Source organism: Bos mutus, chromosome 20, assembly GCF_027580195.1.
Source record: "Bos mutus isolate GX-2022 chromosome 20, NWIPB_WYAK_1.1, whole genome shotgun sequence".
NCBI lineage: Eukaryota > Metazoa > Chordata > Mammalia > Artiodactyla > Bovidae > Bos > Bos mutus.
In genome coordinates, this window is record NC_091636.1 from 14,403,052 (window position 1) to 14,427,170 (window position 24,119).

At 36.4% G+C, this 24,119-nt stretch overlaps 2 protein-coding genes across 2 annotated transcripts in view; one reads left to right on the plus strand and one right to left on the minus strand.

The window, feature by feature from the left end:
* Nucleotides 1-6,633, minus strand: part of DHX29 (DExH-box helicase 29) — a 47,303-nt gene extending 40,670 nt beyond the window's left edge. The window contains 1 exon segment of the mRNA XM_005887378.3: nt 6,156-6,633. Coding sequence (XP_005887440.2) covers nt 6,156-6,336 — 181 coding nt within the window. The 5' untranslated portion in view covers nt 6,337-6,633.
* Nucleotides 6,605-24,119, plus strand: part of MTREX (Mtr4 exosome RNA helicase) — a 101,864-nt gene continuing 84,349 nt past the window's right edge. The window contains exons 1-5 of the mRNA XM_005887381.3: nt 6,605-6,907; nt 12,681-12,818; nt 14,042-14,108; nt 17,269-17,331; nt 18,231-18,343. Coding sequence (XP_005887443.1) covers nt 6,780-6,907; nt 12,681-12,818; nt 14,042-14,108; nt 17,269-17,331; nt 18,231-18,343 — 509 coding nt within the window. The 5' untranslated portion in view covers nt 6,605-6,779. The remainder of the gene's footprint in view (nt 6,908-12,680; nt 12,819-14,041; nt 14,109-17,268; nt 17,332-18,230; nt 18,344-24,119) is intronic.

Here is a 24,119-nt window from a genome sequence, read left to right on the forward strand (position 1 = left end):
AAAAATTACTGAAGATCCCAAGTACTTTTTGTTTATGTGGGTTATAATAGTGATATTTATCACATATTGATAAAAGAGAAAATTTTAAAAACATTAATTCATTGAAAATAAATTTTACTATGTGTTAAAATAAGTATTACTTTTATGAAAAGTTTTTTACTAGATTAAAAAAAACTGTTTTCTACTTTTGCAAATCTCTTAATGTCTAGCTTCTGCATTTAATCTTCTGTAAAATCGCACATCAAGTAGTCACTGTACATTAGTGAGAAAATATAAATGAAAATGACAAATAACATTTTAGATTATGAATATAGTTTGATCTCATTAAGCCTCAGCTAGAAAGGTGTCAATAATTCCCCAGGATCCCCGAGCACACTTTTGAGAACCACAACTATATAAAAATCATCCTAGAATTGTACAAAACCTAGTTACTCTTTGTTTTCAGTTAGAGAAACCTAACATTTTTTCACTTAGAGAAACCTAACATTAAAGAGTTGCTTATTATAATTTTAAATTCAAGGATTTTAGTCTCTGTTGACTTACATTGGGTTGTTCATTTTAAGACACTAGTAAATATGTTAAAAGATAGTAAGAATTCTGGTATAGTATGGTTTTCCTCATCTTCTGGTCTCAGACTTTACCTTAATCCTAGTAACCTTGTTCATAAACTAATGTCAATGGTAATAAAGTACATATCAGCAGTCTTTAATCATTTCTGGGGTCTTACCAGTTATAGTAAATTCATTCACAAATTTAGCATACTAATCAATCCCTAAACCCATGCAAAGGCAACCCACCTCCCTCCCCCTACCACACACACACCCAACCATTAACCTTTTCTATAGATGGATGTTTCATTACCAAGAGAATACTGAGAAACAGTTCAAGGTTGACGTGTTACTGTCAGAGGTAAGACTGTAAATTCCTTTAGTAACTTTTGCTTTATTTTCTTTCTTGTTTTGGCAATGCCACACCACTTGCAGGATCTTAGTTTCCTCATCAGTAATTGAACTCTGCAGTGAAAATGCCAAGTTCTATTCACTGGACCATCAGGAGATTCTGGATTGGTTTTGTTTTTTAGTGAATTGAAGATTGCAGTCAGTTCTCATTTGTCTCCTCCAACCATTGCACCTAAAACATCCAATCATCACTTGCTTGAGGTCAGTTTATACTGCAAACTTCCAGAGGGCAAATAAAAGAAGATCTAAGTCCCCAGAACATCAAGAGGGGAATGAACATTCATACTGCTGTGCATTCCCTGAGTGTCAGTCAGGGTCTCTGAAAATGGTGTGTTTTCATTTTAATCAATACTCTGAGAAACTGAAGTAATAATGAGATCATGCCAGGGATAATACCAATTAAATCAAGTTAACCAGTAAGGCCCTTTCATTTTCAAATTCTTCCTAAAACATGCTAACAAATGTTTTTTAATCAATACGAATAAAAAGTCCAAAATTTGAGGTGCATTTTAAAACAATCTGAAACAAGTCCTTCTAAAATGTATTTGTACTTCCTGCCATAATACTACTACAATAAGCAAAATTCAAAGCATTTCATGATGTAATATTTATTATGAATATCTATTATTGTGCCAAGAGGCTTGCAGAGCCTACCCAATTCTCTGAGACTCTTAATTTGGTCTCCTCTCCTATCAGCCAGCCAACTTTCAGAATAGAAACCTAACAGCTCCCCAGTCCCAAATTCTGTTACCTAGGAAGGAGTGATGGCACCAGAAGAAAATAGATACCAAAACTTGGACATGAGTAACCCTATTTTCAAATACAATCCTAAGTCAACAGGCCATGGAATAAAAATGGTCCCCATTCTTTTGCCAAGTAACCTGCATAAGATGTATGACAGTTACCTTTTTTGCTGTTTAGAAACCATTCTCCAAGTTTTGGTTTTGTTTCAGAAGAAGGGAGTTACTGGAAATTTGACTAGAAATAAGGAAGTTAGTGTGCAGTACGTATCTTCAAGGCAAATGCACTAAGGATTTCAATTTATAATGACTACACATGGACAATGGAACTTATGTAACTGGCTCTCAGAAATACTTATTAAAGCTGAAGCACAGAAAAACTAAGTAATTTCCTCAAGACGACTCAGTGAGGAAGAAGAGGCAACAGCCAGAATCAGTTTCCTGTTGCCCAATACTCTTAGAATATATTCCTTTTACACAGTATTGCATTTTACATCATACAGGGATTGTAACCATCTACCATCACTGAGACATTCACTGTGAGATGCTGATGCTAGTGATCGGTGGATTGAGGCACCCTGGCTCCCTTCTGCAAGAGCATCCAAATCAGCCAAGAGATGCAGTCAGGAATAAGACCCAGTCTTGTCCTCACAGTGCTTTTCTCATGAAGTAATTAAGCAACTAATTATCCAAGTAAGCTATAAAGAGGAACTACAGAGTATCTGGAGAATAAATGAGAGCTAGCTGACATAATCGAAGCAGTCAGGCTGTCTGAGGAAGTCCACAGAGCCACCGCTACCTGACTAATCCTAGCTAAGGTCTCTTCCCCATTTAATACCAACACCAGTCCCGGCTCTTTCACCCCACCCACACAGACTGTCTTCCTGCTTCATTTCAAGCTCCCATCTTAGGGCCTTCACCTTTGTTCCCTAAGCCTCACTCTCTCCAGATGTAGCTGGTTGCTACAAATCATCTCAGCAGGTTTCCTCAGAAAAGCCATCTCTGTTCTAAATCAGACCGCACCACTGATTTATTCTTTACCAAGACACTGTTTTCTTTGATGGCACTTTTTCTGTTTTATTTTGGTGACCTTAAAAAATATTTATAATGGCTTTCAAGACATCAGTCCCCTTGTCTTATTTCCCTCTTAAGATTTGAAGTCTCAACTAGGTTTAATACTTTTCATAAACACAAGCCTTATGGTTGTAAGTAGCCTCCACCAACCTTCAGTGATATAAGCAGTAATCTCAGTCTGTTCTGTTCTTATGGTATCCTCTGTACCTCAAATCTTGCCTGGCACATAGCAGCTCTTCAAGAATTATTTGATGAACAAAAGAAATGAAAAAACAGAAGTGGAAGAACACCTAGAAGTGTGCCAAGAACCATGCTGTAGCGCTAGTCAATTTCTACCTGTAGATGAGAGTTCAGTTTTGAGGACATATGCTATGTACAATTCTTCAAATTGTTTGAAAAGACAGAGAGAGATGGAAGGGGAGGAAAATACTAACATTTACATTAGGAACAAAAAAGAGTTTAGAGATAATTTTTTCTGTGTATTTTGTCACTTTTTCTTCCAAGTAAGCCTATTATATAAAAATATCCAAACAGAAAAAAGAAAACAAAATCATGTGGCAATCACATTTTATTTATCTGCTATATATACAGATATTGATTTATGGTTACATAAAATTCTCTACAAATTTGGTAGATAACCTCTCATGTTCTCTCGATTTCTTGGTCTTAATAATTTCTCTGATTTGTCCTTGTCACTTATCCAAGAAATTTTTTGGATGACTATATTCAGAACATTTAAGTAGAGATTGAGGGATATTAATACATATCCACGAAACAGTTCTTACCTCCTATAATTTTGTAGGACAGATAAAATATGTAATTCCTCAGATCTAAATATCAAAAAGAATGATTCAAACAATGATACACGAGCTGTGGAATAGGAAGAATTTTAAAAGTAGTTGCTATCTGAGGTGGGTATTACAGGATTCTGGTAGATAGTGTTGGGGATAGAAGCCATTCCATAAGAGAAAATGGCAAGAATCAACACAAGGAGGCAGAAAGCCAACAGCTGAATTTGGGGCAGTGAAAACACAGAGAAAGTGTTACAGGTGAATACCAGAATTAGTTTCCCTCGTGGCTCAGTAGTAAAAAATCTGCCTGCAAAGCAGGAGATGCAGGAGACCTGGGTTCAGTCCTGGGTTGGGAAGATCTCCTGGAGGAGGAATGGCAACCCACTCCAGTATTCTTGCCTGAAAAATGCCATGGACAGAGAAGTCTGGTGGGCTATAGTCCACAGGCTCACAAACAGTTGGACATGATGGAGCATACACACACAATACAGGAACTAGTAAAAAGGCTAGAAAGGGTGGTCTTAGATACAAGCTGAATCGTTGGTACTTTATCACAATGTCAGTAAAAATGCTGTAGAACAACTTGGGAAGTGATATAACCAATGCAGTGATTCTGAAGATCAATCCAATACTTCATGCAGGACAGACTGGAGGAGGAAAAAAGAGCACAGCTAGGGAGATCCATCAGAAGGCTGTGCTCATACTCCACAAATTCATGAGTGCCTAAAATGAGGTGTGAATAGTATAAATCAAAAGTGAAAAGGGGCATACATGGAAGACAAATAAGCAAAGACTATATGGAGCTTGAGAACTGACTGGATGTGAAGAAGAAAGGAAGGCATTAAAATATAACTACTGACATTGACTAAAGAGGAATATGGAAAAACAGAAACAAAGAAGTCACAGGAGAAGCTAGTTTGGGAGGGAGTAATTAGCCATGTTATTAAATTTGACATGCTCACAAAATAGGGCCAGATCTCCAAATCAGTGTAGAAATGGCTGACTTAAGCTTGAAATAAAGACCACGACTGGACGTGCTGATTGAGGAGTCACCTACACAGGAGAAGATAGAGGTAACGGAAGTAGATGAGTTCTTCTGGAAGAGCTGGAGAGGGAATCATACTGTAAGACTGACACATTCAGCAAGTGTCACATTTTGGGTTTGGGGGACTGGGAAGCCAAAGAACACAACAAATGACTATTAGAAAGTTCAAAGAACTCAGAGCAATAGCACGAAAAGGAAGAGACTGATTCACAGAGTAAAAGTGCCACAGAATCGTCCAGAAAAAATACTATGCATTTCTAATTGCAGGCATAGCAATTCTGTAGTTAAAATATTATGATAAGTTGCAGGACAAAGAATTATTATTCATCTTCTAAGTGAAAGTTTGTTACCTGCCTACTTCAGTCTCATCTCCTTTCCTCTTTAGGCAATGCTTACATTCTGAGTATCTCAAAGGCCCATGCTCTTTCCTGACTCAAGATCTTGGCATGTAGTGTTCCTTCCTGCACAGAAATACTATTCTCCCCATTTTTCATGGAGTTAATACCAATCCATCCCCCCAATACCATCACTTTCTCAAAGACACCATCCAATACTCCTCTTTTTTCCCAGTAAAAATCAGATTACCCTGTAAAATTCTCTTTCCTAGCGACACTTAACAATCACAAAGCAATGTTTATGTAACTATTGCCATTACACTGGCAAGCTCCAAGAGTGGTGATTTATCTATTTTGCTCATCCCATACACGGAGGTTTTCAATACATATTTGTTGGACGAATATTTCTGCAAGAACAAGCAAATACGCTAAGCAGAAAAAAATAGCGTATTAATTGTCCATCTTTTGAAACCAGCTGTAAAAGAGGTCTGTTGATCTGCAGCCAGAACTGGCAATCTCCAAGATGAATTATCAAACCAAAATGCACAAGAAGCAAAAACGCATTGCTGCGATAAAGATCGCTGACAATTTTTACAGCAGATTATACCCATATGCATTGGAGAAGGAAATGGCAACCCACTCCAGTGTTCTTGCCTGGAGAATCCCAGGGACGGCGGAGCCTGGTGGACTGCCGTCTATGGGGTCGCACAGAGTTGGACACGACTGAAGCGACTTAGCAGTAGCAGTAGCAGCAGCAATACCCATATTCGGGGTGTAAGCGCTGAAATTCTTATTAAGTACTGATTTTTCCATAACACGTGGAAACGCTACATCGTGGCTGAAAATGGTCTGAGAAGCAAGGAGAAAAAGGGTCTGGCTCTGGGAGGTTAACAACTCCACACACTACTCTTTGCATTCGCCTCGCTAGAGGGTGGCTCAGGACCGATCCCTGCAGAAACGAGAGCTAATGCAAATTTTTTTTTGTTTGTTTCTTCTCAAGGCAAATGGAGGTTAGGTGGGGGGACGCTACCGTCGGAACTCTGGAGGCCCGAACAGCCTACACTAATCTAAAACAAGGCTACCAGATGGGGAGACAGTAGCTCTGGGTGTGAAATAAATTTTAAGATCGAGGGTCTGCCCACGTGCTAAAGCTTCTCCCTCGGGACTGGCAGTTGAAGCTCCGGAGGAGTCCGGGGCCTGACCGTTCATACCTTGCTTGACCCGGGGCTCCCTGGTGCTGGCAGCGGCGGCTGGGGCCGGCCTGGACACAGGCTTCTTGTTTTGGGCCTCCCCGGTAGCTCCGGCCTCGGAGGATTTGGCTCTGGAAGCAGACACGGCAGCCCGGACCGCCGCGGCCCCCGGCGTCTTGTGTTTCTTGTTCTTGCCACCCATGTTGCAGCTGTGGCAGAAGACCTCTCCCTATCCAGCTACCGGCACCACTCCCGTACGGCCTCCAAAAGATCTTCACATTCCCCCTGTCCCAAGCCGCCACCTTGCGCCCTCAATCCGGGCTTCTCAGGCCTGGACGACCGCTGCTTCGTAATTGGTCGGGCTCGCCAAGATCCCGCCTCCTCTCCGCCCCAGGTGTCCGCGGCGTGCCGGGAATCCTGGCCGAGGTCCCTTCTTAGCCACGGAGGTGTTCTTCCGCCAGTGGGAAAGGAAAGATCAGAGGAGAAAAAGGAAGCGGGGAAGAAGTCTCGGCGACTGTGTTACTCCACTAATTTTATCACCCGCGGGCCCCCGTTGAGGCTTCTCGCAGCCTCACTGTCGTCACTGTCGGTGCGGTCGCGGAGCATTGTGGGTAGGAAGGAAATTGGGTCTCGCCGCTACGAAAGATGGCTGACGCTTTCGGGGATGAGCTGTTCAGCGTGTTCGAGGACGACTCGACCACGGCTCCTGGAGCCAAAAAAGACAAGGAGAAGGGGAAGTGGAAGGGGCCTCCAGGGTCTGCAGAAAAGGCCGGGTAAGGAAGATGATCCCAGTGTTAAAGGAAGAAAATCGTACTGTCTTTTGAAGACCTCGAGAAGTGGGGTGGGTGTAGGGTGTTCATGATAGGAGTAGGGAAGTGAAGGGGGTTGAGAAAAATGAAGAGGAAGGAAGAATGTTGGTTTGAGGACGCTGGGTCTTGGCGTTTCCCGGTGACCGCAGGCAGCGTGGGCTCCTGGCCCTGCAATTCCCTGATGCCGGCATGAGGCCTGACTCTGCGCCTGCCTGAGTCTACCCGGGGGGTCGTGAGGGCATGGCAGCTTTTTCTTAGCTTCCGCACCCGCAGCACCAGCACCAACTGGGCACAGAGCCTTTAATACACAAAACGAACCACCAGTTGCGTAAAGGGTTAAGAGGCTTAGAAACTGTGACTTGGAGAGGACAGGGCAAATAGCAGCAGAAGGGAGAGAAATTCAGTCTCCAAGCTGGAGTTTTCTTGCCCATAATGAGATGATAGCGCCAATCACTAGGGTTTTGGTGAAGATTAAATGAGATAGTATGTGTAAAGCGCCTAACAGTGCTTAGCATATATTGGATTCTTAGGTGCTGGCTTTCTTTGATTTCATTAAGAAAAACTAAAAAATTACTGGTCCCTGAAACGTCAATTAAAATAAGATGATTCCTTAGTAATGAACAAAATTTACTCTTGACATTGGAGGAAGATACCCAGTAGATGCTTGAGTTAAGTTAGACATAATTTTACTTTCAAGGAATTTTTATTTGAAGTAAGGAAGTGGAACAGATACATATTTTGAAGAGTAGGAGATTGGAATATAATAAGCTATTATGTACACTGAAGTGCTATTAAAGTTCAGAAAAGTGGTATCTGTTTGTGGTGTCCAGAGAGATTTACATGCAAGAAGCTATCCTAAGTTGAGGAAATGATTCCTTATTGATGCTGAGATTTTTTTTTTTTTTGGTAGCACGGATTGGCCTAGAGGAAGTGTTTGCTTAGGACTACAAGAGATAAAGCAGAGGATATAAATTGGTTTTAGATTATGAGGAGCCTTGAATAACAGGCAGATGACTTTTGATTTTATTTTTAAAAAAACCCAGTGTGTGTGTGGGGGTGCGCCCATTGAACATGTAACTTGGTAACTGGAGAAGTAAAGTGTTAGTTTAGATAAATTAATTTGGTAGCATTTGTTGATATGTTTAAAGAGGAAAGGCACTGATAGTAAAAGTAAATTAAAAAGTATTTAAATTGTCTAATTATGAGATTATAAGGACTTCAGCTCAGGAGGTGACAGAAGGAAGGAAAAAGATATAAAATGTTGTAAAGGAAAAAATTGACAGGCTTAATTTAAGGAGAACAATGGAAAGGGGGGTCAAAAGAGATGTTTTGAATTTGGATATCAGGAAGAAGAAAAATAGGGAAATTTATAGGTGATTTTGATTTGAAAATTAATTTGGCTCAAGGCAAAGTGAATTGATGATAGTGTATCCGTATTGAAGCAGTCCATTGGGCAGTTTTAATTTGGATTTGAAGTAATACCAGAACTGAAGGTATATATCTGGATGTTACTTGAATTGGAACTGTTTGAAGTGAAGATTTCTCTGGGAATGTGTAGTTTTCATACACATGACAGAGATTATAGGGACATCAGAACAATCAAAGAATGTGAAATGTCACATGTAAGAAAGAATGACAGAAAGGAGAAAAAAAATAGTCTTCCTCTGTCATTAAGTTAGGGTTTAGTAGTTTTGGATAACTTTTCAGGGAAAATGAGGAAGGACAGATTTTTGTTTTTTTCCAAACAGAAGTAATTAATTTCTGTAGTTTGAATGGGCAACTATGATGTTATGAAGATGCATGCATGCGTGCTCAGTTGCTAAGCAGTGTCCCACTCTTTGAGACCCAATGGACTATAGCCCGCCAGGCTCCTCTGTCCATGGGTGTCTCCAGGCAAGAATACTGAAGTGGGTTGCCCTGCTCTCCAGGGGATCTTCCCCACCCAGGGATTGACCCCACGTCACTTATGTCTCCTGGATTGGCAGGTGGGTTCTTTACCACTAGCACTGTCTGAGAGGCCCCTGTTACATCCCTAAAGTCCTTTATTTTACAAGTCTCTTTTTCCCTTATGCTGTTGATTGCTTCTGGAAGCGTAGATGAGAGGAGAATCCAGCTCATTTGTCCTGTATAGTTTTCCACATCCTGAAATTGCTCTTATACTATCATTTAACTAGCTTCTCTATCCTCAATTATTTACTACAAACTGTCCTTATATTTAGAGCTGAACTATCCAATGTATAGTAGTCCTCACCCCTTATCTGGAGGAGAAGGCCCCGACAGAGAGTGAGATGGTTGGATAGCATCACCGACTCAATGGACATGAGTTTGAGCAAACTCCAGGAGATGGTGAAGGACAGGGAAGCCTAGCATGCTGCAGTCCATGGGGACATGGCTTAGCAACTGAACAATCCCTTATCTGAGTGGGATAGGTTCCAAGAGCTCCAGAGGATGCCTGGAACCTTGGAGAGTACCAAAACATGTATGTAGTATTTTTTTTTTTTTAATGTAATACTATTTTTGAAAGCATAATTTATAAATTAGACATGATAAGAAATTAAAATTATTAATAATAAATTATATCAATCTATAAGTTGAAAACTTTCACCTTTTCACTTAAAGTAAGCACTTGACAGCTTCTCTTTGGCTCTCAAAATTGCCAACATCACTACTTTTGCAGCTTGGGGCCATTATTGAGTAAAACAAGAATTACTTAAACACAAGCACTGCCATGCCAGTTCAGTGATCTGAGAACTTAGACACTAAGTGACTACAAGCTGGATGCTGTGGGCATAGGGATGATTCGTGTCCCATGTGGGATGGAGCAGGAATGCACAAGATTTCAGCGTGCTGCTCAGAAAGATGTCCAGTTTAAAACTTACGGATAATTTACCTCTGTAATTTTCCATTTAATATTTTTGGACCTCAGTTGACCCAGGGCAACTGAAGCCTTGGAAAGCAAAAACACAGATAAGGGGAGACTGCAGTAATAGCTACTACCTATCAGTAGCTGTTGAGCACTTAAATGTAGCTAATCAGAATTGAGATGTGTTGTAAATTGAAAATATACACTGTATTTTGATAACTTGATATAAAAAATATCCAGTAGTTCATTTTTATTTTTATATATTGAAATTTTAATATGTAGTATATTTGAAGTTAAATATATTAAAACTGGCTTATTTTGAAGTTATTTTTATATGGTTACTAGAAATTTAAAGTTATGTCAGTAATTGCATGTATATATCTTAAACAGTACTGATGTAGAGACTTGATTAGCTTCAGATTCAGTTGTTTAGATAAGAATACAATATTAAAGAATAATAAAACTCTTCTGAAGGAAAATATTCCACCATGAAATTAGGTTTTAAACTTGTCAAAGTTATAGGAACTATATTTCTTTGTTTTATAGTTATCATCAACTGTTAGTAGGTTTTTATTACAATGGTTTGGTTGATGCTTATTAATTCAGACCGAATAATAAAATGTTAAAATTAGAGGAATCATAATTATCATTTAAATGTCTTCTTTTACTGAAAGCCAAAGATATTAATGGCTTGTCCAAAGGAGATTCATGTAAGTAATATGGGATAACTATGAATACCTATTCCACTAAATTGAGAGTGAGATGTTTTACGTATGTCAGGTTTTGCTAAGCATCAAAGAGTAAACTTCGTTATAGAAAGATTATAGCGTATAGATCAATACTAGTATTCATTGGTTCTTAAAAAAAAAAAAAACTTTTCTATTGAAATAAAACATGTAAGAAAGGTGTGGAAGTCATGGGACAGATTTTTATAAAGTGAACATGCCAGTGTAACCCCATTTGGGATGAAAAGTAGAATATTGTAGAAATCCCTCCTCTTTTTCCCCCCAGAAAAGTGACTAACATGATAACCACATGTGTTACTTTTTTTTTTTTCCTGTTTGTAGATATAATGTAAATGGATTCATATATGTTATTTTGTGTCGAGCTTTTGCTCAGCATTGTAAAATTCTTAACTGTAGCTCCAGCAGTACTTTTCAAAGTATGATTAAGTTTTGATGTGGGGTCAGAGGAATATTCCCAGTTATCTGAAAAGTCTGCTCCTTTTCAACTACATCAGATTGGATTTTTCTTCATATACTTAAGCCAAAAACCATATCACAAGTTGAAATAGATGAGAGTCCAGCTGTCTTCTATTAAGCTAGACATTAAAGGCACGTGGAGTAATAGAAAACATTGCCATTATTCTCATTTAAATCTTTTTGGGGAAATACTTATTTTCTGTCAAAAATGTTATTTATGTTAACTTCTGATAGGTCAGTTATGCCTCAGCATTGCCTTGTGCTCAGTCTTATCCAACTCTTTGCGACCCCATGGACTGGAACCTTCCAGGCTCCTTTGTTGATGGGATTTTCCAGGCAAAAATACTGGAGTGGGTTGCCATTTCCTCCTCCAGGCGATCTTTCGCATCCAGGGATTGAACCCACGTCTCCTGTGTCTCTTTGCATTGCAGGCGGATTCCTTACCCACTGACCCATTGGGGAAGCCCTAACTTCTAATAGTTATTGGCCATTTTAAAATGAATAACTAAACTTAAAATTTTTTCAGTTTTAATAGTTAATATGGTAACTATCAATAGATATGACTACATAAACAAAAGTCCTTTGAATACTGAATAACTTTTAGACTGGAAAAGGATTCTGAGATCAAAAATTTAAGAGTCTGTGATACTGTATAGTCTGATTTCCATTTTCCTGTAATTGTTTCTGAGCTTCTTTTCATATGCTTATTGGTGATTTGGATATCCTCTTAAAAAGGGCCTGTTCTAGTCTTTTGCTCATTTTTAAATTGGGTTATCTTTTTAAATTTGTAGTCTTCCAGTACTTTAGATTTATTTGCCTTTTGTTATATGTGTGTTTTTTCCCACTTTGTCTTTCCTCTTTTTTTTAATTAATTTATTTTAATTGGAGGCTAATTACAGTATTGTAGTGGTTTTTGCCGTACATAGACATGAATCAGACATGGGTGTACATGTGTCCCCCATCCTGAGCCCCCCTCCCACCTCTCTCCCCACCTCTTTCCTCTCTTAGTAGTACCTTTTGATTTACAGAAGCACTTAGTTTCAATGCAGTCCAATTCATCAGAATTACGTTTTGATTAATAATTTTATGTCATTTAATAAAGCATAAAGATAGTTTTCTTGTTTTATCTTCTAGAGGCTTTGTTGTTTTTGCCTTTTACAACTAGATCTAGTATCTATATTGATTTTTGTGTAAATGAGCAGAAGGGTCAGATTGAATTACCCTATGGATGTCTAGTCTACCAAGCACTGTTGATTGTCACTACTTTTAACCGGTAAATCCGACCACATAAAAATTTTTTTCTCCAAAATACTGATATTATGCCATTAGAAAAACATTAAATGTTTATTGAAAGTGCTCATGTAAATGTATAACAATGTTTTATAACTTTTAAGAATATTGTGTTAGTAGTTATGTTAATGTGATAATGTGAGTTGCAAAATATTTTAAAAACAATTTCCAAGAAAATATGAAATGAAAAACAAGTAATGTTCAGTTTTATTAGTTAAAATTAGAGTATTCTGGGCTTTAGCCAGTTTTGGTTTGTAACATCTATTTATGTGATTTTTTCTGGTAATAGTGTATATATTTTACAAAGATAATATTTTATGGGAGTTGCTCTTAAAGTAACAAGTGCTGTTTCAGAATTCATTCTAACTTGTTTGCTTTTCAGAAAATGTTTTGATGGTAAATTACAATCAGAGTCAACTAATGTTGGAAAAAACAAGAGAGATGCAGACTTCGAGGGTGCTGATGAACCTATTTTTGGAAAGAAACCCAGGGTGGAAGAGTCAATAACTGAAGATTTAAGGTAGTATTTCCACTATCATAAATGTTGGTAACTCCGGATGGGTAGTTATTTGAAGTTTTGAAAGTTGCTTATATGTTGTTACTTCATGAATGTGTTTGTTGACATAGAGAAATAAAGGTAAATATTCTTTATATATTCAAATAGACATATAACTAGTATGTTTATCTGTGTTTGGGGAAATGGAAAACAGTATAGAAAAGAAAGATTTTTAATATTTTTGAATCCAATTTTAAGAAAGAGGATCACTGGAAGTGTGGGATAAAAGGAAAGAATAAAACTTACTTGAGAAGGAGCATTAGGAGGAATTAAATTTTCACTCTTGCATGCAGCAGTAGAGTGGCTTTGAATCTTAAAACTGCTGTCAATGAGGGAGACCCATGGGTATCTGAGGTTGAAATAGTTGATGTTTCTCTCATTTCGGAAGTTGAAACTTTCTAGATATTGATGCTAGTTTCTTAGATTGACCTGTTTCCTATTGTTATGATCATCCTGACTTTGCTTTTCCCTCCTTCTTTGCTGTATTCTAGCTTGGCACTACAATGGAAAATTTACTCCAGTGGTTTTTTTGTTTGTTTGTTTTTTTAACCAGTTAGCTGTTGTTGTAACTAGCAAAAGTAGGTACTATAGATGGTGATAGATGTGTCCCTGAAACATTTAAGCTGCACTGTTTGTCCAAGCTAGTGGAATAGGTTACAAAATAATATTGACAATTTAAAATCATTGTTGTGTCTTGTAGTAACCCTTGAGTTTTACCCAAAGTATGATTATTGATTTAAAGTAAAAATTAAAAGTACAGTCAATGAGAGGATAATAAATCTTGTGCAGAAATACATCTATTTTTCTTTAATTTATTCACAGTCATGTCCTTTAAGAGTCTAAACAGAACCTAGATGAGTAAAACCTAGGATTCTGCTGAGACTAAGGAACACTTAAAAATTATAACAACATCTGTATTAGGCTAGTTTATTTTATACTTTCTATCATATAATGGTTTTTATAAGCATCTTTGTGTTTTGAAGTAATGATGATGCTTTGTAGAGGTACTTTTTATTTAAAATAGTCACTGGAACTAAGTTAACATAATTCTTTGAATAATTACGTGGAGTCTATTTGTTTTGTATTTGTAATAAGAGATGCTAGCTGATCATTTTGAATTCTCAGCCTATATAATTCTCAGTAATTTATCAATATTTTAATGTAATTTTAATAATTTTTTTTTTAAGTTTGGCTGACCTGATGCCCAGAGTCAAGGTACAGTCAGTTGAAACTGTCGAAGGGTGTACACATGAGGTAAGCACAAACAGTGTGTGATTAAGTTGGTGGTGTAAGTGGGATTTTGCTTTGGATTATCTAGTCTGGTGAGCAAGGGGTTTAGCCTCAGGGCTTTGGAAACAATTAGTAGCTTTTCTGCAGAGTACATAGTCTAGTGGAAGGAGCTGGGGCTTTGTATTCAGATACTGACAGTGCTTTTCCTAACTGCTGCTGCTGCTAAGTCGCTTCAGTCGTGTCCCACTCTGTGCGACCCCGTAGACGGCAGCCCACCAGGCTCCCCGTCCCTGGGGTTCTCCAGGCAAGAACACTGGAGTGGGTTGCCATTTCCTTCTCCAGTGCATGAAAGTGAAAAGTGAAAGTGAAGTCGCTCAGTCATGTCCAACTCTGTGCGACCTTATGGACTGCAGCCTACCAGGGCTCCTCTGTCCATGGGATTCTCCAGGCAAGAGTACTGGACTGCGGTGCTATTGCCTTCTCCGTTTCCTAACTACAGTCTTGGGTAAATTTCTTAACCTCTGATGTCAGTTTTCTAATTTGTAAATTTAGAATAATAAGATTTACATCATGGGGTTGTTCTGAAGATTATATAAGAAAATTAGGTAAGATACCCAGCACAGAGTATGTATTTAGTACATGTTCATTCCCATGCTCCTAAAGTCAAGTAACAGTGATGTTTTACAGGTCCTGTGCTTTTTTTATCTTGCTCTGACAACCGATACATTGCAGTTTCATGGTTTCGCCACTAGATGGTGGTCAAGGATAGCTTGTGGTAACCCTTTATCACTGAGAGTTTATGAACCGAAAGGACATGAGGAAATTGTAGCACTAGTTCTTCCTATTAAGCCCCCTTGCCTTTACCATGTAACCTGACGAGTTATTACTACAGATAGTTGGGAAATCTTACTAGAAGTCTTTATTGAATAAGCAGAATAATTCCAGATTAACAAAAATTGCTTTTGATGTAGATTTGGAGCCTTTTTTTTTAATACTTATTTTTTTAATTGAAATTTGCTTACATTCCTTTAGAATAGCACTTAGTTTGGTGGGTATAATATCCATTAGATCATACATTTAACACTTACGTGAGACCCTCTTTGAAGCTGTGGTCTTAAAAAGATGGGAAAGAAAAGCCAAACACAAATTTAGCTCTCAGGAGGTCAAAGGTTCCTTCTGTCCTCCTTCATGATTATCCTCAAACCCCACATCCTGTTATCTCCTCTCACTTTTTTAGCCGGTCACCTTACCTTTCACTTTATCTAGGGGTTCAAAGATACCAAGTTGGAGTCACATCCACTCCAAGGAAAAGGCACTGCCCTGTTTAGGCTGAGGAGGGCTGCTCCGTCAGTGTTCTTGGTCGTATCTTATCCTGCCTCCACAAAGACTTGGATTACTCCATTTTCCCTTGACTGTTTTTAGTGTTTCCTTTTCTGTTTTCCTTTTCTTATCAGCATACGAATATTTAAAATCTTCTCTTTTGTTATATATTTTCCTTTTAACTACTGTGTTGTTTTCTTCATCACCATTGTAGTTACTCGTTTAGTACCTATCTTTTGAAAGCCAGGCACATTTTATTACTGACTGAATATAAAGAGAAACACCACACACACACACACAAATATATATATATGGAGTCCGTTTTTTTCAGAGGTGTTATTGATTGCTCTGCTTAGAAAATCCCTGCTCGACTTCCTAGCCTCCAGTCATCTTTTAGTCTACTGTAGTTAGGTTTCTTCTTTCTCCATGTCTTTCGAACTATTCTGGCAAAAATCGCCAGTAACTGATTGCTAAGTCTATTTGATTTTTGATTTTTCTGTTGGTTTTCTTTTTTCTGACTCCTTAGTCCCTGTAGGTTTCTCCTCTCCCTGTCTTATGTTAGTGTTACACTGTTTTCAGAGATTAAAAATAAAACTGATTCTTATACACGTGAAAACACAATTTGTTGTTGTTGCTATTAAATCTCAGAGATGTTAAAATCTTAATTGCTTTGTGTTAATGTTTTTTGTTCATGTCATAGCGAGTATCAAGGAGAAATGTGAGGGAAGTGAAATTGGATCATACCATGATTGAGGATCTAGTCCCAAGATTTTCAGATTCAGAAATTTGATTTTGTCAGTGTGCCAGCGATTGTGTTCTTTAGAAGAACAGTCACTTTGGTACTCATGGTATAGTGTAGCAAAAGAAGGACATTTCCTAAAATTAATGGATAGGTAATCCTCTTACTATCAAACTACCTGGGAATCAGAAGCTACTTAGAAGTTTCTTAGAGTCATAAAAGGAGAATATGTAGTCTGAAGGAAAAGATTGATGAAAACTATTCCTGTCCCCCAGAAAGGTTCATTCACTAATAAAAACACCTCTTGAATTTACCCTTTTGTAGTTTGTGCTGGATAAGCTTCCAAACTCTGCCCCTTTGTAGATTCCATTTAGAGTGTCACATTTCTTTTAATACATTCATTATATTAGATATTTTACATTAGGTTTCATAATTTATTGTTTCACTTAATTATAGTCAGGTTCCACTTACCGCTTTTTGAAATGCTGCACACATCATCTTGATTGCAATTGAATTGCACGTTTACCAACAACCTCTCAATATTTCTAAGACAGCTAATCTTATCTCATAATTGTTTGTTGAAATTTTGCTCTTAGAAATGATTTCTGACTTCTTTGTGTACCTTACTTTGCCCTTATTATTTATACACTACTTGGCTTAAGTCTTGGGAATTTAGGTATATTGTGAACTGCTCTGCAGATCTTAATCTTCACTAGAGGAAAATTAATTTCCTGTTCCAGGGAATACTTTATTCTATATAGTTTTCTTTCATATAGTGGCATCCCTTTTTATGTCCATTCAGCTTTTTTGAGCATTCATTAATGTCAAGAAGTACATTAGATACAGAATATACAAAGATAGCTGAGATAAGTCCTAGAACTTAATAAAGTTTCTTTTGGGAGGTAGACTTAAATGCTTTTGATTACATAACTATTAGGTAAACACTTTTTGGAATGCTGTAACATTTGCATTTGCCTTGTTCTTGAAGATGGTTATTTAATTTTGTAGTGTCTAAGACTGTCAGCAACACTTTAGTTCATCACCTTTATTTTTCAAACCGTCTTTAATTATGGTATGCTGAATGCATCAATTCTTGAATGGTAAATTTTTTTTTTTAAACATCAGGTTGCACTTCCTGCAGATGAAGATTATCTACCACTTAAACCTCGAGTTGGAAAAGCTGCAAAGGTTTGTACCTTGAGCGGTACAGTTGGTACAGTTTTGTGAGTCTGTTTTCCTAAAAATCTTAAAGGTAAACTTTAAAATGAGATTTTTATATTTCTGTGTGTGTTTGTGTGTATGTGTATGTAGATACACACTCTGAAGCTTCCACTTGAAGTCAGATATGGTGAGAACCAAATCAGTAAACAACCATACTGAAAACCAAGCATCATGTGATAAGATTTTTAAGCATAATTCTCAGCCATTTCAAAGAATCTAATGAAAAGTATCAATCTTTCTCTAGAAAAAAATGCATATGTACAATATGTTTTGCATACAGTTCTGGAGCCTAACAAGCTTCTAATGAAACTTAAACTCTAATGCTGATACTAAATGTATTTTGAATCGCTGATAGACTATAAAAGAGTAGTGTAGGTTTTCCAAGTCATTTTCTTTAAGTAAAAATGGCAGTACTGTGCGGTAAACTTGAATTTTTAAAGTCTGATAGATATATTATTCTGCCTCTGATGAGTGAACTTCATTGAGGACTTGACTTTTCAGACTCTCAGTGTTCCCAGCTGGGAAAGAAAACTACACCTATGTTAGGAGTTGCTGTGGAGATTAATATGTGGGAAATGTGTTCCACAGTGCCTCCCATAAAGCATGTTCTTAATATATGGTAATAATCATGTTGTAATTAGTATATGTGTAAGCATAATAATTGAAAGATTAGACAGCAGAAATAACATATTCTGTCTTATTAAAGTTTTCTTTTTAGTTCTTCCTAATTTTCTCTAGTGGACAGAATGTTTCCCAAGTAGACTCATAAATGCTTCCATAACGCTTCTGGGGGTAGCATCTCTTGGTTTTAAGTATGTTCTGATGTGGCAAGGTATCTTCATACATATATTAATTTTTTTTTATAGGAATATCCATTCATTCTTGATGCCTTTCAAAGAGAAGCCATTCAGTGTGTTGATAATAATCAGTCTGTTTTAGTATCTGCACATACATCAGCAGGAAAAACTGTTTGCGCTGAGTGAGTAGCTTTCTTTTTAAATGGGATTTTAGAACTGTTAATATTTGCTGGGTACATTTAGGTGCTCTTGTGTTGGGTGCATAAATGTCTATAAATACTATATCGTCTTGTTGGGCTGGCCCCTTTATCATATGTAATGTCCTTCTTTGTATGTTGTTACAGTTTTAAAGTTAATTTTGTTTTATGTAAGTGTAGCTACCGAGACTTTCTTTTGGTTTCTGTTTGCATGGAATATCTTTTTTCATTCCTTCACTTTTAAGACTGTGTGTCCTGCATCTGAAGTGAGTCTCCTATACGCAGCATATGAATGGCTCTTGTTTTTTTTAATCCATTCAACCATTCTGTCTTTTGATTGAAGAATTAGTCCATTTACATTTTATTATTGGTAAGTGTGTATGTACTGCCATTTTGCTAATTGTTTTCTGGCTGTTTTGCAGTTTCCCTCTGTTCCTTTTTTCTTCTCTTGCTCTCTTTGTAGTTTTAAAATAGAATCTTAAGATAGCTTTGTTTCTTACCATACTCTTTAAAAAGTTTAAATTTTCTCTATTTGGTTTCTGTAAGTAAATTTAGACTTTTTATTTCCTTTCTTATTAGTCTGGGCTTTATTTGATCTTTTTCTAGTTTTTTAAAGAAAGCAGGTGAGGTCATTGATTTCAGACCTTTCCTTTTCTAATATAGACATTTAGTGCTGTAAATATCCCATCAGTCATGAATATTGGTCATGATTCACTAATTCTGTGTTCATTTTTTCTGTGTTTCATTTCAGGTCTTTTCTCATGCTCTGTCTTCAGATTCATTAATCTTTGCTTCTGCATCACCTAATCTGTCCTTAATCCTTTTCAGTGAGACATGTATAGTTTTCTTTGCTAGAAGTTCATTTGTATGTGTGTTTAGTGTTTTCCACATGTCTACTTAACTTTCCTCCAGCTTCTTGAACAACAGAATACAGTTTAAAAACTGTTTAAATATTCCTTCTTACTATTACTTTCATCTGTGTTATTTCCTGATCTGTTTCAATTAATTGACTTTTCCCATCATTATAAATCAGTGTTTTCCTGCTGCTTTACATACTGCTCTGATGTGATGTTTGGCTGTTTTTAATTTCATCACTGACTTTTGGCAGTTTAATTATGACGTGCCTTTACATAATTCTTCTCATATTTCTTATGCTTGAATTTGTTTGGCTTCTCAGGTTGTAGGTTTGTTTGTTTTCATCAGATTTGGAAAAATTTCAACTACTTTTTGCTTAAAATAGTACCCTTTTTAGTACTCAGAGGACCTCACTTAAACTTGTGTTAGTCATTTTAAGTTGTCTCAGAGCTCACTGATACTTATTATTTTTTGTTTATTCTCTGTGTTTCATTTTGGACAGCTTTAAGTTTATTCTTGTTTTTTTTTTGCAATGTCTAATTTGATTTTAATTCTATCCAGTTTATTTCATCTCAGATTTAGATTTTTCGTGCTAAAATTTTGGTTCGTGTCTTTTAATATTTTTAGTATTTCTTTTAAGCACGCTATTTAATCTTTCCTCAGTTTTCTTGAATATATAGAATACAGTTATACTGTAATGGTAATTTTCTGTGTCCTCATTTACTGATTCTGTTTTCTGTCTCATTTTTGGATGCCTTTTCATTTATTTATTTTTACTTCTTATTTGTTATATTTGCCTCCTTATATTTTTTAATTCACAAGACATTGTGAATTTTACCTTCTTGGGTGATGACTATTTTTGCATTTCTATTAATATTCTTGAGCTTTGTTGTGGGATACAGTTACTTGGAGAAAAATATAGTTCTTCCAAGGCTTTTATGATTTTAGGCAGGACTAGAGAAGCATTTAACTTAAGGCTACTTTTCTCCACTTTTTAATATATTTCTTGATATTCTAACCAGTATCTTATGCATTACGAATTTTTCCACCATGGCTAGTGGGAACCTGAGTTACTCCCAGCTCTGAAGATTATATCATTTTTTTAGTTCCACTCCATTTGGTGGTTTTTTCCCATTGCTTCAAGTTGTTTCCTAACACTTATTCACTGATTATTACTTATTTAAAGACACCAGAATGTTCAGCAGATGTTCAGAGCTTTCCCTTTGTCTACCTCTTTCCTCTCTGGTTACTTTGAGCTGCAGTGTAGCTGCCATGGCTTCCCCAGACTCCCACTGTCCGCTTAACTTCCGAAAACCTTCAAGGTTCATCTCCTGAAACTGTGACTTGGAAACTCTGTGGACAATAATCTGAGATTATGTCATTTACTTCCCTCTTCTCAGGGATTACTCTGTGATTATTCAGTATGTGAAATCATTGTTTCACATATTTTATCCTATTTTGCAGTTGTTACAGGTGGGTAGGTAAACCCAGTCTTTGTTACTCCATGCTGAAAATAAGTAGATATTTTCTGTATTATTTTTAATACATGGTCTCTATTACTATAGTAGTTCTCTTAGCTAATGTGTAAAATAAATATGTATTGTTTGTGTTTTAAGTTTTTTGATAGGTGTTATATTTTCTTCTAAAATGTATGTAAAGACCATTGTTCTAGAGTCTTACTACTTAAGAGTATGGTCCTAGACCAGATGCATGCATATCACCTACTAGCTAAATTAGGCAAAAATCTCACACCCCACCCTAGAACTGCTGAATCATAATCTGCATGTTAACAAGATCACCAGTTGATGCATACATCTGTTAAAGTTTGAGAGGAACTGGGCCATTCTGAAAGTGGGTTCTGCTCTTTAATGAGGATGGGATTTTGCAGTCTATTGCAGATAGACTTCTGTGGGTTAACTTGTTTTTCCTTAATATGTGCAACTGTCTCCAATATCTAGTTCATGGATGTCTTGACCACGTACCCATTAATCAGTCATTCCCCATTCCCTTAGCTCCAGTTTCTTTCAGCCACCAGTCTGCTTTCTGTTTGTATGAATTTACCTTTTCTGGGTATTTTATTTAAATAGAATCATATGATATATGGCTTTTTGTTTATGTTTTATTTTACTAAGGATGATGATTTTAAGATTCATCTGTGTTGTGGTATACATCAGAATTGAGTTCCTTTTTATGGCTAATATTTTGTGACTGATTAATTATATAGTATGATATACCACATTTTGTTTATCCATTCATCAGTTAATAGATGTATGAGTGTTTCCAATTTTTTGGCTATTATGAATGATGCTTTTAGAAATGTTTATGTACCAGTGTTTGTTTGAACACATCTTTTTCCTTATCTTCAGTATATACTTAGGAATGGAATTGGTCATGTTTGATTCTGTGTTTAACTTTTTGAGGGATCACCAAACTGTTTTCCATAGCAGCTGCATCGCTTTATTTTCCTGTAGTTATATGAGGGTTTCAGTTTCTCCATGTCTTCGCCAACACTTGTTACTACCTTTTTTAAAAAATTGATTATGTAGTAAATTTATTTTATGATTGTTTTAAATAAAAACTTTTTAAATGTGGATTTTCAGCGTAATATAGGTTAGTCAGAATAATACAGAACATTCTGCAAGGTGAACTAGTTGGGTTTCTGAAAAGAATTCCAGAAACAAAAAAGCACAATAATGTTACTTGTTTCTAGATAAGATTAATGTTCTGTGGGTATTGGTAGTGATATAATCCTATATAGTGTTCACTATTCTAATTTCCAATATGTGAAGTTTATTTTTAAATAATTTTTCTTTCAGTTTTATTGAGATAAAACTGACACAAAGCACTGTATAAGTTCAAAGATTGCAGCATAATGATCTGACTTAATGTGCATCCTAAAATGACTATAATTAATGATGGCTTGGTAAACATCCATCATTTTGTATAGATACAGAACTAAATAGAAAACTTTTTTCTTGTGATGAGAAAAGAACTCATTTAACTTTTTTATATAACTCTTAGCAGTGTTAACTATGTTTATCATATTGTGCATTACATCTCTACTATTTAGAAATGGAAGTTTCTACCTTTTGACCATCTTCATCCCATTTTCCGCCTGCCCCCACATCTGGTAACCACGGATCTGATCTTTTTCTGTAAATTCATTTGTTTTGAAGTATAATTGACTGAAACACTGTGTTATTTCCTTTTACACAACATAGTGATTTGATATTCCTATACATTTCAAGATGGTCGCCATGGTAAGTCTGTTTACACTATGTCACCATAAAAAGATATATAATTATTAGACTAGATTCTCACACTATATCTTTCATACCTATGACTCATTTATTTTATAGCTGCAAGTTTATACCTCTTAAGGTTCCTCACCTGTTTTTTTCCTCCCCTCACTACCCTCCTCTCTGGTGATTACCTGTTGGTTTTCTGTATCTATAACTATTTCTGTTTTATGTTTGTTCATTTATTTTTTATATTCCACATATAAGTAAAACAATATAATATTTGTCTTTTTCTGACTTATTTCACTTAGCACAATGCTCTCTGAGGCCATCTGTGTTGTTGCAAATGGCAAGATTTCATTATTTTTTATTACTTAATAATATTCCACACATATACATATACCACATCCATTCATCTGTTGATGACACTTGGGTTACTTTTGTATTTTGACAATTGTAAATGATGCTGCAGTGAACATAGGGGCATGCATATTTTTTCTTACCAGTGTTTTTGTTTTCTTTGGATAAATACCCAGGAGTGGAATTGCTGGATCATATGACAGTTTTATTTTTAATATTTTGAGGAATCTCCATACTGTTTTCCATGTTGACTGCACCAGTATACATTCCTACCAGTAGAACACAAGGATTCCCTTTTCTCCACATCCTTACCAACACTTGTTACTTCTTGCCTTTTTGATAATAGTCATTCTGTTAGTTGTGAGTGTGATATCTCGTGTTTTGATTTGTATTTCCTTGATGACTAATGATACTGAGCGTTTTTTAGTATGCTCATTGGCCTTCTGAATGTCTTTGGAGGAGTGTCTGCTTAAGTCCTTTTTTACTTGCTCATTAGGTTGTTTGCCTTGTTTAGTTGTGATAGTTGTTTTGTATTCTGATACTAGTTCCTTGTCAGATATATGATTTGCAAACATTTTCTCTTTTTAAAATATAAGTCATCCTTTTACTTTAAGCGTATTTTTTGAGGGACAAATGTCTTTAATTTGACCAAGTGCAATTTGTCTGTTTTCTTTTCATGTTATTTTAAAGAAAGCATTGCCTAATCCAAGACCACAAAGATTTATGCCTATATTTTCTTCTAAGAATTTTATAATTTTAGGTATTAGTTCTTTGATCCTTTTTGAGGTTTTACATTTCTGTATAATTTATAAGGTAAAGGTTCAACTTCATTTTTTTCATGTGGCTATCCAGTTGCCTCAGAACCATTTGTTGAAAGACTATTTTCTCCCCTCAATCTTGGCACCTTTTCAGAAGTCAGTTTTTGTTCACAGGTTAACTCTTAATAATTTATAATATATTTTATTTCTTCATCATGGAGAAATTACAGCTTTCCTGTTGAACAGCTGAATTAAGTGTTCTTAACAATGATCGCATGAAGAGTGAAGAAGATCATAAAGGAAAAAAAAGATAAAAATTGCACCAATCACCCTGTTCAGCAGTGCCTTTACTTTGGCATAGTGGTGGATATTTTTCATGAGTTTTGGAATATCGTCCTTCAGATAGTCAGAGCCTGAGTACTGTATATTAGTCTTTTTAGATCTTGGCTGAGGTGTAACTCAAAAGTTTTCTTTTTGTAGGGGAGTTAGAGGAGTGCAGCTTTGGATCTTAGATTATCATCGAAACAGTATCAGCCAATTGCAGAGTAG